The sequence below is a fragment of the Leptosomus discolor genome, chromosome 3 (genome assembly GCF_034619465.1).
Source record: "Leptosomus discolor isolate bLepDis1 chromosome 3, bLepDis1.hap2, whole genome shotgun sequence".
NCBI lineage: Eukaryota > Metazoa > Chordata > Aves > Leptosomiformes > Leptosomidae > Leptosomus > Leptosomus discolor.
In genome coordinates, this window is record NC_141393.1 from 60,860,327 (window position 1) to 60,878,087 (window position 17,761).

Sequence of the window (17,761 nt, forward strand, 5' to 3'; positions counted from 1 at the left end):
CAGGGACTTGCTGCAAAGTGAAGCAAGTGCATCAGCCTAGGGGTGCCACAAAAGAGACCTCTATTCATACGGATCTGTACCTGTCTATACAGTTAGATTACAGTTTTAAAAATATAAATTAAATATTTATCTGTAGATGAACTTCAGAAGACATACCAATGATGTCATGATCCCTACAGAGGGATATATGCAGTTAATAAATCACATTGAATCATACAGTACAGAACTAGTGCTTTTTTTTTGGTGCTGTCACATGTACCGGCTGTTCTGGAGACATCTCACTTGTTCTGTTTCCCAGCATTGCCATATACTGACCTATTTGGCATCTGCGTATGCTGCTGTCAAAAGCATGTTTACTCCCGCTGTGGTGCTGGAATTTATATCTGACACGTGTTCCTCTTCTTCCCATACTCCAGCACTTAAACTCCAGATTCATTCTTTTCTTGCTCTTTAAAAAAAAAAAGGGGGACATATTTCTAGTGCGGCCTCATTTTTGCAGATCTTAATGGCTGCATTATTTATGCCTGAAGGCTGTTAGCAGAGACTTCATCTCTTTTCTTGTTTGCATCTTTCTGGTGCTTTCCCTCTCCAGCCTGCAGCCCATGGATGCTGCACTTCTGGGGATGCCACAACCCTGCAGCACCAAGCAAGGGCAATCCTCCTCTTCTCCAAGGCTTATTCTAAAGCACGAGGAGACAGATTTAATCCACAGCTGTGCCAGTCTGACCATCGAAGCATGTGAAAGACCAGACTGGTTTAAGAGGGCAATAAACATCAGGTTGTCCGAATGGGCAGTTTTGACTGATGTCTTGTGACTCCAAAGATCATATGATCTGAATTTTTGGGGTTTTTAGATATCCTATTCTTTTTTCCCCTGTGTCATTTTGGAGGTAGTTGTTTCCTATTTTTCTTTAAGTATTTTGGCATGTGGAAGCAAGCATGTGTACAACTAATTCAGAAAAGGCACCACCGGTGGTTACCCCGGTTCCAATTCTGCATCAGCTCTGCTTTCCACATTGTGGGCCAGCTGCTCCATAAATACAGGAGGCAACGAGCTGCAGGGTGGAAGGAAAGGTTGCTAACTGGTGCTGTGCTGGGAGCTGGCTAGCTTGTCTGGGGAGGCAGTGGTGTAGGCACGAGGCATATGAGAACTCCAGGAGGAGTCCAGGTTTGCCTTGAGGGCTGTAGAGTAAAGGAGTTTAGATTGTACATGAAAATGTTAAACCTGTTCAGTCGGTTCCCTCGCCATGAGCAGGATCCCGAGGCTTTGGAACCAGAAGGACAATTGCCTCATTCATTTCCTGAGGTTAGTTTGTTAAAAAAAAAAAAAAAAAAAAAAAGACTCTTTGTACCATTAACCTTGTGATTTCATGATTGGGTGCATGAATTGGATGACTTGGATAGCTGGAAATTCAGTGGTGTTGCTAATGCAGCTAGCTGCTGACTTAGCTCCAGCTGTCACCTTGATTTGATAATTTTTTATGTTACGAAGTTTACAGAGACAGAGTTTTCTTTTCAAACATGCAGCTGAGGACTGAAATAAAATAAAAAAGTATGGGTAGTTTAGCCAAGATATTTTAAAACCACTCAGCTTTTCACTATAATTTAAAACCTTTGCATCCTATACTAGTGAATCTAATAAACATAAAATATAATATGAAAATTACTAGTGCTAACAGTGAATTTGGCTGAGTTTTCCCTCTCTCTGTCTTGGGCCCAGGGAAAATATTCCAAGAGAAGTTCAAAAGCTTTTGCATGATGGAAAGAAAATTCCTTGTCTTTCAGGTAGCAAATGCTACTTCAGCATTGGAAATACAAGATACTGATTATGGCAGTTTTGAGAGGCATTGTTTTGGTTTAGATGGATTTTGCTAAACCAGAAGTCCTCCTCAGGAAAACCGAAAAAAAAAAGTTAGACCCATAAATCACTTAAATGAACAAAAGCCAAGGATAAACTGATACAGCTTTTGTGTAGTAAGAATTAAATTTCATTTACTAAAACCAAATGAAAGACAGTTTTGCTGACCTCCCTCACAAGAGCAGCAGCAGGTAAAACCTGACCCTGAGAGGTGCCAGCAAATGCTGCCTGGCTGCATCTCCCGCAGGAGAAGGGCTTTGGGTCTCACCCAGCTCCCACTCTCAACAAAGCGGGATGTGGAATTGCTGCTGGCACCCAGCACCTGGGAGAATTCAAAAAATCAACCATTAAAGCAGATAGAAACCACATTTCAAGAAAAATAGAATATGATTATAGAAAATAGTATGTCACTGTATTAATCCTTGGATGATAACTCGTGGAATTTACTGCTATGGGACACAAGTGACTCTTGTAGGACTCTGTTAAAAAAATTAACTACTGAAGTGCATATTGAAGACATCTAGTCACTATAGATTAAATTTATTTTAAAACTATATACATTTGCAGGGTTTCAACATAAAGCGTTAATTAACAAAGAGAAATCCAGAGGGTATGTATTTCCTATGCGCTTAGTATTTGGCTTCTTGGGCTCGCTGATGGCTGACCTGGAACCACTGCTGGGAGCAAAATAAAAGGACTCCTGCTTTCATTTGGCAAATTTTATTCCCCTGTACGTGTTCTCCTAATACAACCCCCTGTGCATGCAAGGCTTCTGGTGTGTTCCTAACAAGGCGCATAATAAGGAAGGAAGGCATAAGGTGTGAGGAAGAGGAGGGATTAAGAAAGATGCTGCTGCTGCGTATCACTCGGCGCAGGGCTTGGCATGTGCTTGCCCCCATGGTGGTTTACGAGCACAGGTTATGGAAAGGGGTTTGTCTGCATCACCCCCAATGTGACTTTGTTCCTACCCCAGTGTTTCATCACCCAAAGGAGACGTTTCTCCAGGGGTCTTGGCTTGTTATGTCCTCCGCGCTGGTCTTCCCGGGAGGATGCTGTCGCTTGTGTGCCATCGAGCGGGTTAGGCCGTCCCTGCGTTCCTTTCATTTATTTATTTTCCCCCCTCGTTGCACGATAAACATTTTCTCAGGGCTCAGTTGCTTGACACGAGCCCGTGCTGCCCGGGGATGGGTGCCTTCGCGCTCCGGGTTGCAAGAGGAGACAGAAACACTGCACTCTGACTTAAAAAAACAAAAACAAAACAAAACACCAAAAACAACCAAACAAAAAAGGGTAAAAAAAGTTTTTTAAAAAAGTATAAATAAATTTTAAAAAGGTTTGGAAAAAAACCCCAAACCTGTGCTGGCTTTCCAGGGCTGCGCTCAGGGCGGATTAAACAAACACTTGCGGTTCCCGCGGCCGCAGCCCGGGCGGGATCTCCCGCCTCCCCAGCCCCGCTCCCCAGCCCCGGGCGGCGGGCGGCAGCGCGGCCCCCCCGCGGGCAGCGGGCGGGGCGGGAGGGGAGGGAGCGGGGAGGAGGGGGCCCGGCCCGGCCCCGCGCTGCCCCCGCCCGCAGCGCGGCGGCACCAGACACCTCCCATTCCCCGCGGCGACTCCGATCCCGGCTCCGCCGCTCCCGCTCCTCCTCCTCCGCTCCGTACTTTGCGTCTCTCCTCCGCCGCCGCTCCTCAGTCAGCGGCGGGGCCGCGGTGCGCAGTGTTCCCGGAGCCGGGCGCGGGGCGCAGCGGCCGCCCGCCGAGCCGCCGCCGTCCCCCTGCATGGCGGCCGCCGCGCAGCCCTAGCCGGCCCCCCCGGGGCCCGGGGGAAGGCGGTGCGGGAGTCGCGGGGGGGGCGGGGGGGGGGGGGTTGGCCGGAGGCGGTGCCCGCGGCTCTCCCACCGCGGCAGCATGGCGCGGGGCGGCGGGCGGCAGGAGGCCGCCGTTACCGCCCGGGGCCGCCGCCCGCGGGGTCGGGGGCCGCTCGGCCTCCTCTGTCTGGCGCTGCTCTGCGGGCTGGGAACGGCCGAGGCGGAGTTCTCCATCCTGGACGAAGCGCAAGTTCTGGCCACCCAGATGAGGAAACTCGCCACCGAGGAGCTGGGGGTCGTCACCATGCAGGTACGGCCCGGCCCGGCCCGCGCCTCGCCTGGTTTTCCCTCCCTCCCTCCTCCACATCTTGCCCTTTCTTTCTTCATTCCTTTCTTTCTCCCTCCCCCCCCTCCCCGCCTGCCCTCCCCGGTTCTTTTCTTCTTTGCAAACTTTCCCCTGCGCGGGCCGCCCGGCTGCCCCAGCTCCGCTCCCCTCAGCCCCGGCCGGGCAGGCAGGTCCGCGGCGGGAGCGAGCAGGGCGGGCCGAGGGGGGTGACGGAGGGACTCGTGTTTATTTGTAATTTAGACAGCAGAAGCGGGCAGAAAACGCCCCCCTGCGAAGTCCCGAAGGCCAGTTTTTGCAGAGGGGTCCGAGCCCGGCCTTGGGGCTGAACCCGCCGCGCTGCGGGGCGGCTTGTGGCTCGGTGCTAACCTGCCTCCCGCCCGAGCATCTATCCCTCTGCTTGCTGGCAGGGAGCTGTAATGAGTCGAGTCCTGCCCGAAAACGCTCAGATCGGAGTAAAGAAATGCTTCCCGGCGCGAGCGTGCGTTTGGACAAGTTTATTCAGATGCTGTTAATTCATTTCGGGATTTGGGTGAAGGTGGTGATGAAGCAGTTATTTGCATCTCGGCCTTAAGGGCTGCATCTTAATGGGGTGTTCTGCGTAGGGACTGGTCGGACTTGCAGGGTGTGCTGATGCCTGCGTTATAGCCATCGGCTACGGACCCTCTCGGGGGGGGGGAAGTGAAATCGGATCCCAAGCGGCTTTCAGAGGAAGGTATGGTCAGTAGCAAATGCAGTTTTAAAAGCCTCCCAAATTGAAAAGGAGACACTTTCATAGGATCAGCAGGGGTCTCTACCCAAATGGCCTTTTATCTTCTCTAAACTGGCTTCATTCTCTCACCTCTGCAACATCATTGTGTTGAGCGGCCTCCTAGGGCTGTGTTTTGTCCGGGAAAACACTGAGCTGTCTCTTGTCCTTGATGCTAAGACGAGGTGGATTTAAATGACTTCGCTTAACAAGGTAGATTATTGATGTACTGAATTCAAGGGAGTCACTTTTTTTTCCGTGCATATGTATGTGTGTATTTCTCCTCGAAAGATACGAGCATAATCCTGTAAATGGTGAAGTCGCTGGTTAATGCAAATTAAGTCAGTATAATTATATTGCTAAATCTGTTTCTGGTGTTAAAAAAAAATCTAATACAATCATCTCAACACGTATTGTCTTTAAAAAAGCAACTCATAAAAATACGCGTGGTTACCTTGCTGTGATACACAAGCTAAGCGTAGGATGGGCCAGGTTTTCTTTCCAAGAATTGTACTGATGATACGAACTGGGGAACAATCTGGGTGCACAGGGATGCAAATAATAGTAAACATGGTTTTAGCATTAGTTGGATATTTAAGGCCACAAAGTAATTTAATGCAGTGAAACTGGTAGTTAAACTCCCAAAACCCTTTTCATACTGAGCTCTATTTTTATATGCTTAATATTTTGGCTGTCTTAATTCCCATCAAGCTAATGCGCAGTCTGTCCTTTGCACTCCTCTGTAACATTTTTACAGCTGTTTAAGATTAAAAACCGGTGGGAACAAACCTCCCCTGATTTTAGAAGCTTCTTTGCTGACCTCCTACAGTAGAACGAAAAATGTTATGACATGTGTCACTGCAGCCCGTGCTTCTCACTTGATTTTAGGGCAGAAATTTCCCAAGCCCGCGCAGGCGGGGCTGGGTGTAGCGGGTGCAGAATCACCCTTTTTCTCTGCTTGTGCAGGGCCATTGGTGGGCAGCAGTGGGCCAGCGGGCCCCTGGTGCCAGGTGGAGGGCTGCCTGTGCCGCAGGACCGTTGGCACGGTGGGAATGCTTGGGATGATGCAAACAGGTGCCATGGTGAGGCTTTTCCCTAGGCAGAAAGGAGGAGTGGGGGATTTTGGAAGAAGAGCGAGAGAGCTTTTGGGCTTTAATTGGATATAAATCTAGAGGTGTTGTCCTGGGTTCGGAGGGCGACGTGGAGGCAGGCCCCAGATCAGGACCAAGCGAGAGGAAGTTGTGGTAGCGAGAGGAAGGATTAATATCCAACCATTTGGGAGCTGCGGTTTTATTTAGTTTCATAAATAGTAGAGGAGGAAGCGGTGGGATTTAATGCTTCCCTTGCGTGCTGTCTTCGTGCTTTGGTCCGTGCCAGTTGTGGCTCCCACGTCTGCATGTCCTGGTGATAGGCAGGAGGTGGTGTCCCCAGCCGCTGGAGTGGGACGGAGCTGTGGGAGAGGGCTTTGGAGGAAGGACAGGTCTGAGCTGGAGGTGGGGAGGAAGCATCCAATGAATGAAAGAGCAGGTGGAAATGCTTAAATAGTGAAGGTGAGAGGTTGGTTTGGGTGTGGTTTTGAGCCTGGAAAAAAGAGGAATTTGTAGGTAGAGTCTTCATAAATGCAGGACGGGAGGATGAGATGGAGCCTGCAGAGCGGACACTAGAGGAGCAAGTGGAAGAGGTAAGAGGAGAACCATGAAACTTGTGAGCCTTAAATGCCTGTAAAAAGGGGCAGGGTGTAACGAATACGGAAGTCGTGAGGCAAAAAATAAATTGGATTTCTGCTGGAGCAGCCATCAGTGCTGTAAACGAGATCCGTCTCCTCCGCGTGGTATCTACTTCCTGCGATATGTTCTTCTGCTGCCTGTGTTTTATGTAATTACTCCAATGGCAGTAAGGACTTAGTGTTTTTAATCAAATCACATTATTTTGCATTGTTGAGAGGAGCAAGGTGCGCATGTGTCTATATTATGATATAGGCTGAAGCTACAGGGAGGATGAGGGTGAGAGAGATTTCTGATGCCAGCATCAGCCTGACGATTGTTTTCGGCACCTGCACCACTGCTTTCTATTTGTAGGCACTTGCGTGAGTGCAATATCTGACTCCTACCTTTAAGTAATGCTTTGTTTTTTCGCCCATGTAAGTGCTCTGGTTTCATATATAAATTTATTCCTTGAATGGTACCACATAGAGCAGCTGGGGATATTGTAGCATAGGTGACAACTCGTGAGATGCATCATTCGCTGAACACATTGGACAGCAGTTTAACAGTGTCTTATTTAGGTTTCAGATGAGAATATATGCCATTGTATTGTACGAAGTAGTCACTTATTGAGAACACATGTTGGGCACTGCAGTACAGAAGGATGTGCGGGTTCCTGGGTGTCTGTGTGTTACTGTCCTGGGTGTTATTTCTCCAGGATTGGTTAAATATAGAAAGTTCATTGATTCTCTGACTTCCTCTGTTGCACCGCTCTATTGTTGTTCTCGCTCCGTTTGACAGTTCTACCAAAACCACAGTTAATGACATTGCTGTGTCTTAATCTCGGATGTATTTCCTTTTATGCGTTGGGGTATGGGGTGGTGTGTACGTGTGTGTGCTTGCGCATTTTTTTTGCCCTGAGTAATGGTGGTGATCTGTTTACAGTTCTCCCAAAGTTTGTCAATGCTTCTTCGAAATTAACCAGAAACAGCCACACCACGATCTCTTACTCTTCCCTCTCCTTCCTGTGGGTCAGGGGAAGGAGAGCTCCATCTTCAGTAGCCCAACGTCATAATTCAGAGCTGGCACTCAGCAGTAATTAAAAGCTAAGCGCCCCTTTCTAATAAAATTATAACTAAATGGATGGTTGTGGCACAACCTGGTCTGTCGGTGGAGTTTCACCATCCCCATTACCTGGCTTGTGTTATCCTGGCTTCTCTGACCTGGTTGAAATTACAGAGTATGTGGTTGGTTGAAACAACTGAAATTCTTTGGTTGGGAGGTGAAGACAGGAAAAAATAAATCAGAACTTTCATGAGTATTTTGCTTGGTTTTGGCAAGGCTTAACCTTCTAAATCTGCACGGGGCGTCCAAGGTGAGGTCTAGTTTTGATAGTGTGGGGCAAGGTAACATCTCCACCTCCAAAGTGGGGATACAATACTTGCAGTGAGAGTTGAAAGGATTAAGCAATGCTTTGAAGATGAAAAGCGTCGGTGAGTGCTTCTATGACGTTCAAAACGCCTGTTGATGTTTCTAGCCAGATAGTAACAAAAGTTATAGGCCCAGAGGGCCTTGAATATTTTTGAAGGCAGCTCTGCCATCTTAATACTTTACACTTACTCCATGAAGGAATCACAGCCCTTTGTCATTGTCTGTTTCTGATCTTGGAGATTGGAAGAAAAGAAATGCATTTTGAAAACAGCAGTTTGCTGGTCATTTTTTTCCTGGTGGTGTTTTTTTGTTTTTTGTTTTTTTTTTTTTTTCCTTTTTAGATTAATACTTGCTCAGATGATGTAGTGATGTGTAAAATGACAAACAGCATAGTACAAGCGTCTTCAAGTTGATTGGCAAGTGTATTATTTATTTATTTTACTAATAACTTGTCTGGCCATATGTTTTTCAAGAAGAGCAGATTGTGCGCCAAGCAGAATGACATGGAGATGGGAAGATTTTGGGGGGTTTATGTGGAGAGGATGCCCTGACACCGTTATTCTGAAAAATCCACATTCGTTGAAGATTTCTGGGTAATGGCAAAGAGCTGCAGTCAGCAGAACTAACTGTCCACTTATTTAGTATCTTTGAAAATGAATACTGACAGAATATGGTATTTTTTTTTCTAATGGGATGGTCTTCTGGCTAATGACAGTGGATTTACAACTTAGAAGAGAGAAATCCCATTTGGAGCTGCACTGCAGACCAGTTGAAATGCCAGAACTGTGGCTCTCCATCTCTGAAATCGGGGGTTTCACACATTTCCCCTCTGCTTTCTATGGGTGTTTGCAATTAAATCTGTCGGTGACTGTGAGGTACTTGCACAGCAAGTGATGTAAAGCACCTCAGGTCCTCCAGCATCATGTCTGAAACCTGGACCTATGTGGACACGCAACCAAATGGCAACACAGCAAACCACTTCCCCCCCCCCCCCCCCCCTTTTATTTTCAGGTTGTTTCCAGCTTGTGAAGCTGAAATACAATAGAAAAATGTAAGTGAGGAAGGCTGATAAATGCTTGTCTTTTTTTCCTTTAAATTATTATTTGGCAGTAGTGTGAACTTTAGTAATAATTACAGAGTAGAAACCGGTGGAGTAAAACCTCATCTGTTTTACATGATTATGTCTTGGTTTGAACCCAGCTACAGCAGCCTTTTTCAGGGCTCTCTGAAAGCCCAAGACTGCAGCAGTTTTTCATCCTGTTCCACACGGATTCTTTTTTTTCTGGCATGAAACATTTCAAAAAGATAGAGAGGTCCTGGTGGAAGGGCAGTGAAAATGGCTGTGCGTAGGAGACAGAATCTGAATTTTTAATTAGGCTTTGAGTTGTTTCTTCAAAGTGTCGGGACATCGTTAGTGATGTAAGTCTTGTTGCATTAGGGAAGACTGACATTTCACTTCAAATGGGGAGAATGCAGCTGTCCTGTGCAGATAAAAGTTGCCGAGCGTGGTGCAGCAAGGTGGGTTGGTAGATAATTAGCTGTCCCCTGCGCTGCTGCGACGAAGGACCCTGCCAGTCATGGTGGGGACCGGAGGGGTTATTAGCAGCAAGAAATCCAAGTATGCTGTGAAGAGACTGGGAATCTCTCAGCTGTGGCAGGGCTGATAACACATATGTTAAGACGGTGCAAAACTAAATACAGCGTGTGTTAGCCCACTTTTTTCTTGGCTTAATTCAGCAGAAGAGGAACAGTTAGTGCCTAACAAGCCGAACATAGCAGAGAAGCTGCTCTGCTGCCAGTAGCTTGGCCAGGGACTGGTGAGAAAAACTATAATGCTTATTGTCAAATAACTTTGAGCACTTCACCTTGTTTCAGACAGAAAGGCAAGATATGTTTGAGAATGGAAGGAAACATGAAGTATTTTTGTGTGTGTGTTTACCAGTTAGTCTTTTATGTCTGTGGATAAAAGGAAGTATTAACAGTTTGCTTTTGTTTGTTTGTTTAACAATTACTTTTTTCTGCTCATCAATTCTTGGTGAGAAATCGGCAAAGAAATGATTGGAGCCTTCAGTTCAGTACCCTCATGTGTGGAAATGTCCAGCTATAAGGGAATACCCCAAATTTCTGTTATTTCCTTTGCCAGAGCACTCCACTTGAACTGCTCAGGGCTGGGATACAGGGCTACCTGCATGTGAGTCTGGCTCTCTGTGAAGCCTGGTAATGGCACTGCTTCATGGATCAGAGCTTATGGGGGCTTTGCTGGGGACCTCAGTCAGGGTTGGATAATGTCCCAGGATTTATTTATTTGTATGTAGTTGAATAGGAAAATACTAACTTTTTTTTTTCTTTTTTCCTGTACTTGGATAATGTAGTTTGAAAATTGAAATTTAAGTAACTTATTTGATGTATCAGCCTTTGTTTTGTATGTCAAAAATTCTGCTGAGGTTTTGACTAATAGCTGTACTACCTCTTCTGTTATCATAGGCAGAATAAAGTGTAAAATCATAAAGTATGGAGGGACTGTGTTCTGCAGTCATCATTTTCCTGTAGTTTATTGTTGTTTGATAATATGCAGTATTAATGAAATACAAAAGGATATTCTTGTGCTCTTGCTCCCATGGAAAACAGAGTCTAATAACATTGATTACCCGGTGTCTGTTGTGAAGGCATGCTTTTCTAATATAAAATAGAGTGCATGCTAAGTCATTGCCTGAGTCTTGCATGATGTGTGTTCTTCCCTGGTACAGATTTCCGTGCAATACTGTATGTCTAATTTAGCAGAGAAAATCTGAGTTGACTCTTGAAATAATCATAATGCCACAAGTCAATAATACTGATTTCCAATCCCATGAAAAGTTTTAATGGAGTCACTTTTATCAACTGCCTGCAAGGTCTCTGTAGAGTCTCCCAAGTTACTTTGCTAAAGTATATTTGCACAATTACAATCATTAGAATCTCCCTTTACCAGCTTCTTAGCCAGAAACAGCTGATAAAACCAGCTTTTCACTAGTACTGTTTCCTTTTGAGTTTTGCTCAACTTTGACTATGTGATTTGAGGCTGCAACCACTCTACTAGCAGAGTAGAAAAGCCTGAACAGGTTTTTGAGAAAAGCTGTAATTTTACTTTCAGCATTTCTGCGGAGCTCTCTAGCCAATGCTCCCTGTCCAGTTTTGGCCATCTCTTACACATACTCCTGCGATGCAGTAGGAATTTTTGGCTCTACTTATGATCGTCACAGGTGGGAATGAGGCCAGCGAAAAAGTCTTTAAAATAGACACATCTGGAAGTTGCCTTGAAGGTTTCTAGAAGCTGGAATGCCTTAAGCAGAATTTCTTGTGCGTTTGCCTTGGTAGGGTTATGAGAGTATTTTTGTGCCCTTTTTTTGTGAGTTTCAGACTAGATTGCATCTGAAGGCAAGTTCAGCTTGACGGTGGTGATATAATGGTACTACACCAAAGGGCTAGGGTGCTCCCACAACCTCCCTGTCTCTGATTCAGTCCCTGTTTCTCTCGCTTTCAGCAAAGGAAGTATTAGGAATATTTGCTCTTGGGCCATACTTTCACCTCAGAAGTAATATTGAACAAAACCTGGGGAGGAGATTAAGGTGGTGAGGTGGAGAGAAGGGACAGGCTCCCCAAAATAGCTATAGTGGTAGTCTGTTTGCCTGGAGCAAGTCCAGGCTCTGAGCCAAGGCTGGAAAGGGGTCACCAGCCCTTGGGAAGATCATGCGGAGAGCCAGGACGGCTCTTTGCTTTTTATTTGTTGGAAAATAAAGGAACCCCGGACTGTGTGGGTCAAGAGTGTAAGATTTTATCATAGCAGACTTTCCTTTTGTGTGAAGGTAGCATTTGATACTAAAATGAGTGGCAAGTTAGCAAAATATCTTTGTTTTAACCAAGTAAGCAGCAGTCTTCACCAGTTCTTTCCCAGAAGCCACGGTAGCACACAGAAGATCAGCTGTGTGATCCCTGTATGTTTGATCATTTCCTCTCCTTCCCCCTTACCGCGTGATGGCGGATGGGTGTCAAAACCGGTCGAAAAATGCTACAGCTGCAGGGAGAGGCATTTGGCAGCATCCGGATGACAGTGTGGCCAGTGGTGACGGCAGAGCTGTTCCTGACCAGGGACCATTCCACGTCTGCTGTGTATCAGGCAGGTCATGCATTATGGCACAGGACTAGTACTATTTTGCCTCAAAACAACGAGGAAGAGAAAAACATGTTGTGTGATGCTTTTCAGGCTGAAGTAGATGCTGAGATGCATTGACAAGCATCAGGTGAGGAGCGTTTCTGGGGAATACTCTACAACAGACACCTTGGTATGGCTATGGAGGCATGCGCTTTGTGGGAGCAAAATGGAGTTTTCCTGGAGTGTTTCCTTTCAGTGGTAGCCTGTCCATTGCAAATCAACATGTGGGCAAATGCCGATGGAAGATTGGTACCGAAGCAGGTTGTTTTCAGGATATTTTTATTGGTTTTGTTCATGGTCGGTGAACTAGCGTGTTATTTTCCCTTGTTTTTTTCCGATCTGGAAGTCATACAGTGTTTCTGACTTTTGATTTTGGAGACCTAAACACCATTTGGAGGAAAAGAAAGCAGCAGGATCTCTCATAGTTGAAAGGAGTGTAAAATGGAGGAGGAAAGGCCACTTCAACCCAGTGGATCCTAAATTGCAGTTTGGTGTTTTGTTAGTGGTGGAGGCTGAAGCGTGTGCTGTGGTTTGCGGGTTCAGCTTACAGTTGACAACAGCTAGCACGGTCAAGCCCTCATGGACTGGTGTATTCGAGAGAGGCCAAACCAACATTTGAGAGACAATTTTTGTGTTATATGGAAGGCATACGAAGGATAAAATAAAAGGATTTTTAATTTGAGGATAATACATTTAGCAGTTTTAACTTAATGAAAGGATATTTAATTTAAATATGCCACAACTGCAGTCTAGGTAGTTAAACTTCCTTGGGCATATTGTTTGCCTAAAGAATTATGTAATGCAAATTTCTTAGTTGTCTTTCATTTCTTTTGCCAGTGGTTATCCAGGACTGCCAGGTGTGATGTGGGATTTATTCCCTTGGTCTGGCTTGGTGGAGTGCAGCTACAGAAAAATTTACAGGGAAAACTGCACTTTCTGGTGCAGGCAGGAAGACAGGAATAAGTACTGAGGGTGGCTCGTCTGTCGTGTTACCCAGCAGTGGTCAGGTGTCTGTTTTTAAACTGCAAGTTTCAAAGTCTTTGATCTGTTAGGTTAAAATTAGGAAAGTTATTCCTGGATACACAGTTTCTTGTGTCTGGCTTATACGAGGTCATAATTTAAAAAAAAAAAAAAAAAATTAGAAAAATTAATATTCAAATACATTGCAGGAGGAGGATAAAAATTGCAAACTTTTCAAACTTTTTAAGCTTTTGATTAGCTTCACCAATGTCTAGGTCACAAATATAAAGCTAATGACACTGAAGTAGGCCACCTTCTTTTGTGAGTTGCTGCTCAGTAGTGTAATTTGGGAAAAAATGAAGTCTTGTTTTTTATTTTTGACTGACAAGAAACTATCATTTTTAAATTACAGTGTTCCGGCTCTTCATTTTGAATTATTCTGCTTTTGAATTCTGCTGCTCTTGTGTTTTACATAGCCCGAGATGATTTCGGTAGCTGCTCTGAGGGTTATGCTTGATGGTCTTGAAATTGTTAAAATCGGTTAGCTGAAGATCCAGCTGTTCTTGGCAGAGGTACCCGTGCTGTGCTGAGCTTGCTGCTGGGTCCGTGGGATTTTAGTCTGAAAGCTGTGTTCGGTTTTTAATGTTTTAGATATCAAAATACTGATGATACTGTAGTTCCATTAAAACTACTGGATGCAAAGCAAAATTTAAAATAGCCCCAACATAGCTGTGATAGTGGTTAACTAGCTTAATAGAATGACTAGTGCTTTATTTCTGTTTGGTAAGAAATTGAATCTAATGAATTTTAAAATACCATTCACCATAGTGTCATGTAGATGTAATTTTGCCTCCCCCTTCATATTTATGTATTTATTCAGTAAGTTGTTGACTGTGAGTCTAGAAATACATTAAAAAAATACATTCTGGTAATTGCAACCTCAGACTTTCAAACACCGCTTTTTCATATGTGTCCAAGAATAGAATGTCAGCCTCCAAAAATAAACGAAACCCAGCATACATCGCCATGGTTTTCAGTGTTTGAAACAGAGGATTTCAACTCGAGGAGCAGCAGCTATTTTGAGAAGGTAAGGAAAGACTTGGAATCGGGATGAAATGAATGCAGACCTGCTACACGAAGCCTCGTTTGAAAAGACCTGCTGAGTGAGCTCTCTGCTTCGAGTGTGTCGTCTGGACGATTTATTAGAGCCTGAAAATTCGTGCTAAAGGGGAAGATGAAAAATAAGCAGCTAGAAAGGGATGATACGGTCATTAAAAATGTTAGGAGACAGTGCGTTGTTTTGGGATTCTTTGTAAATGTAAAGTAAGTTGTTGTCCCCTTTGAGCCAAGTTAGATGAGAGCTGCTTTGCTAGATGCGCGTGTAGTGTAGGTCGGGCTTATTCCAGGCTCTTACCTGTTTTTTATTAATGCACATCTTGATGCAGCTTTGATACAAAGAAATGTTATTGTGTGTTCAAGGCCTTTGACCCATGAGAAGTGTAAGGCGTTCCCATGAAGTTGTACTTCAGGCTCTCTTGTGCAGCCCGAAGGTGCAGCTGAGCTGGGTTTCTGCTATCCTTCCAGCATTTCTCCACCATTTCCTGAGCTTTTGGTTGCTTCTTTTGTGTAATTTTTGCCATTCCCTGTCTCCTTGCTTTCTAGTACCACCAGTCTGCTGGAAGCAATTTCCCGGCCCGTTGGCATCAGATGAGCAGGTGGTCTTCCTCCACATGGTGTGCGTGGGGCTGAGGTGGTCAGTTCGCAGATCCGGTATGGCAGATAGTCACCCCCTTCCAGTCAGCACAAGAAATAACACAATTGTAACAGATGCCCTGAGATTTTGTGCTTGATGGAAGATATCCCTGAGGGACTGGTAGGGAGCTGTATGGATGCCTAGGGCTGTGAATGCGTAGACCTGAAGATCTGCAGGGCACTGTCTGCATGACAAAACCCGTCAGTTTTGCAACCAGCCTGTCTTCCTCTGTGGTCGAAACGAGGAGCTGGACTGGGTTTTTGCCATTGCTGCTAGGAGACGACATTTCATTTTAATACTGAAAACAGATGTACAGCCTTTTTGGGATTCTTGCTCTGAAATAAGGTTAGAGCCAGTGTTAGGCATTGGGCTCTGTCTGATTGCCTGCATGTCCAAAAATGTATTTAAAGTATTAAAACCTTGCTATAGCAAGTCTGTGGGCTGGCAGTGTGGCTAGTTGCAGATCTGCGAAGGCCAATGTGTGAAGCTGGAGTACAGCCATACCCACGCTGGTGGAGATTGTCAACTTGTAGCCTTGCTTTGATGCAGAAAGAAAAAAGACAGATTTTTTTTTTTTTTTTTTTTTTTTTTTTGGTGGAAAGAAAATAACTTCCTTTCTGACAGGGCTGGCAGGAATGTCTACCTGACTTAGTTATTCAAAAGCTTGGGAGATGCTTAGCCCCTGTGGGCAAAGAAAAGGTAGGAAAAAGATGTAGAAAGGGATGTAACAGAGAAATTGGATAAAGGGGCTGTTACTGCTTTGGTTTTGAGGAGAGCAGGAGCAAATGCTCAGGATCGACAGCTTACCAGTTCATCCTGACGCCATGATGAAAAAGCAGGATCCGATCAATTTTTTTTTTTTTTTTTAACTTTCCTGTTGCCAACCTGCCAGAGTAGAGATGCTGCTGTCCTCTGAGCATCATGTTTGGTGCAGGTACACTGTCAGGGCTTGAATCGTCCTTTCTGTTTTATCCCTGAACAGTGCTAAAGGCAGAGTGGTCATGGTCTGAGGTGCCTATGTGTCACCAAATAAAGAAATGAAAGGATTAAAACACACAAAGTACACCTTCAGCTGTCGTTGTGGGTACCAGACCTATTTGAGTATTACTGCAGAGGAGTTGTGAAGCATTCCCAGCTAACTCATTTTAAATCCCAGTTTTCTAGTAATAGACTTAAAAATCTTATTGTGTAGTTGAGTTAGTGACTGAGTCTTTACTTTATAATCTCTTTATAAAAATGTATGCACATTAACAGGACTTATTTAATAGACACACTGCCTAGATGAAAGGGTGCTTTGTGGAAGAAGGCTTTTGTGCGTTTCTGGATCTCTCAGCAATTCCTGCGGAGCTTCCCAAGTCTGGCTGACACCGAGCGGCAGAGGAAAAGACCTTCTCGCTTTCAGCTTGAATGGAGAATAATGGGGAGTCAGATGGGAGTGGGGGAGGGAACCCTGCTCCCGACGTGGGGCAATTGGTATGGGCACTCACCAGCCGAGCATTTAACACGTTTAGTTCTTGCTACCCCCAGCTGGGGCTTTGCATTTGCAATGAGCTCTGTGCTACCCTGGCAGCACAAGTGGGCCTGCGTCAACAATAGCGGCTTTCGAGCCCGGTGAAACTGAGACAACTTTTCTCAGCCCAGGTAGTCCCTTTAATTCTGGTTTGGTCCACAGATCAGATTTGTCTGTAATGGCCACTTACCAGAATAGCATAGATTTTTTTTTTTTTTTTTTTTTTTAATTGGGATCTGATGTTATCTTTCATCTTCTATTTAATCTATTTTTTTTTCTGTCTGTGGTTCACCACAGATTCTTGGTGAGAAAAAGGGTTTATTTCTCAAAAAATAAGGCTGCAAGGTCACAAATGTGTTCGGTTTGACCTGGCAAACTTCATGAGATCAGGAATCTAGTGGACATCTAATTATGTTTCAACTAGCAAAAAGAACTAAACTTCAACCAAAAAAATCCTGAAGTTCTCTGATAAAGGCATCTCCTTTTGCAATCACTGCTAATTCATGTGCTCTGTGGGGTTACAAGCAGAGAGCACTTCACCTTAATCCTGTTGCAAGGACCCCAGAAAATGTATTCCAGTTTGGAAAGGTCTGAGTAAAGATTTGTGGAGAAGATTATTTTTTTTAAAAAAAAAAAGGAGGGGAGGAGCGAAGCCACACACTTTTAATTAGGCTGGTAAAGCTGGACAGATGTGATTGGGGACCTTTGGAGTAGGATTTCTCATTTGGTCGTATGGTCTGTCCCTGGTGGGAAAGGTAGGTATACTCTGTATATTGGGTTATTTCTTGCTGGTTGCTGTGCTAGTGCTGCCCATCTATTTCTAAGAAAACAGCCAAATGAGGAAGAGCTGGGGACTGGTGGTGGTTGGGTACCTCCAAACAGATGTGTGTTGATAGCAGTAACTTGAGGTGCACCTCTCCTCTGCTTCTTGCCTTGGACCCCAGCTGCTTGTCTTCATCTGATTCCTCGTACTTGCTGATGGTTTTTCAGCTGCAGTCACAGCTGGAGACTACGTCATGTCAAGAAAGAGCAACAGTAGGTCTGTGTCTGGCTTGAGTGTGACTCATTTAATAAATAACTGTGTGTTGTAAGGTGGCACAAAAGTTTTACATTCAGAACTTGTGGGAATTAGGTACTTTCTGATTAATATTGGTAGGAACTTCATCAGGAGCACAGAGCAGGGACTTCCCAGCAATCACCCAAGTAGTCTGTTTTAGCATGCTGCATGCGGGTGTGTGATAAATGTTCATGTTGTTAAAATCTTGCTAGTTTCAGGTGAATAAACAAAAATACATGCTGCATCACTGCAAATCTCACCTTTCACTAGGCTTTCCATGCACGGGGGCTTGTACCACAATGGGATGTTACCTGTAACCTCACGCAGCTGGTTGAAAGTTGTCATGTTTGTGAATTTGGTGTCTTTCATAAGGTTTTTTTTTTTTGTGGCTTTACCAGTCGAGTG

The 17,761-nt window shown here is 44.9% G+C and overlaps 1 protein-coding gene across 1 annotated transcript in view; it reads left to right on the plus strand.

The window, feature by feature from the left end:
• Nucleotides 1-3,762: 3,762 nt before the first annotated feature.
• Nucleotides 3,763-17,761, plus strand: part of CACHD1 (cache domain containing 1) — a 110,942-nt gene continuing 96,943 nt past the window's right edge. Inside the window, exon 1 of the mRNA XM_086462166.1 lies at nt 3,763-3,972. Within this exon, the coding sequence (XP_086318292.1) occupies nt 3,763-3,972 (210 nt within the window). The remainder of the gene's footprint in view (nt 3,973-17,761) is intronic.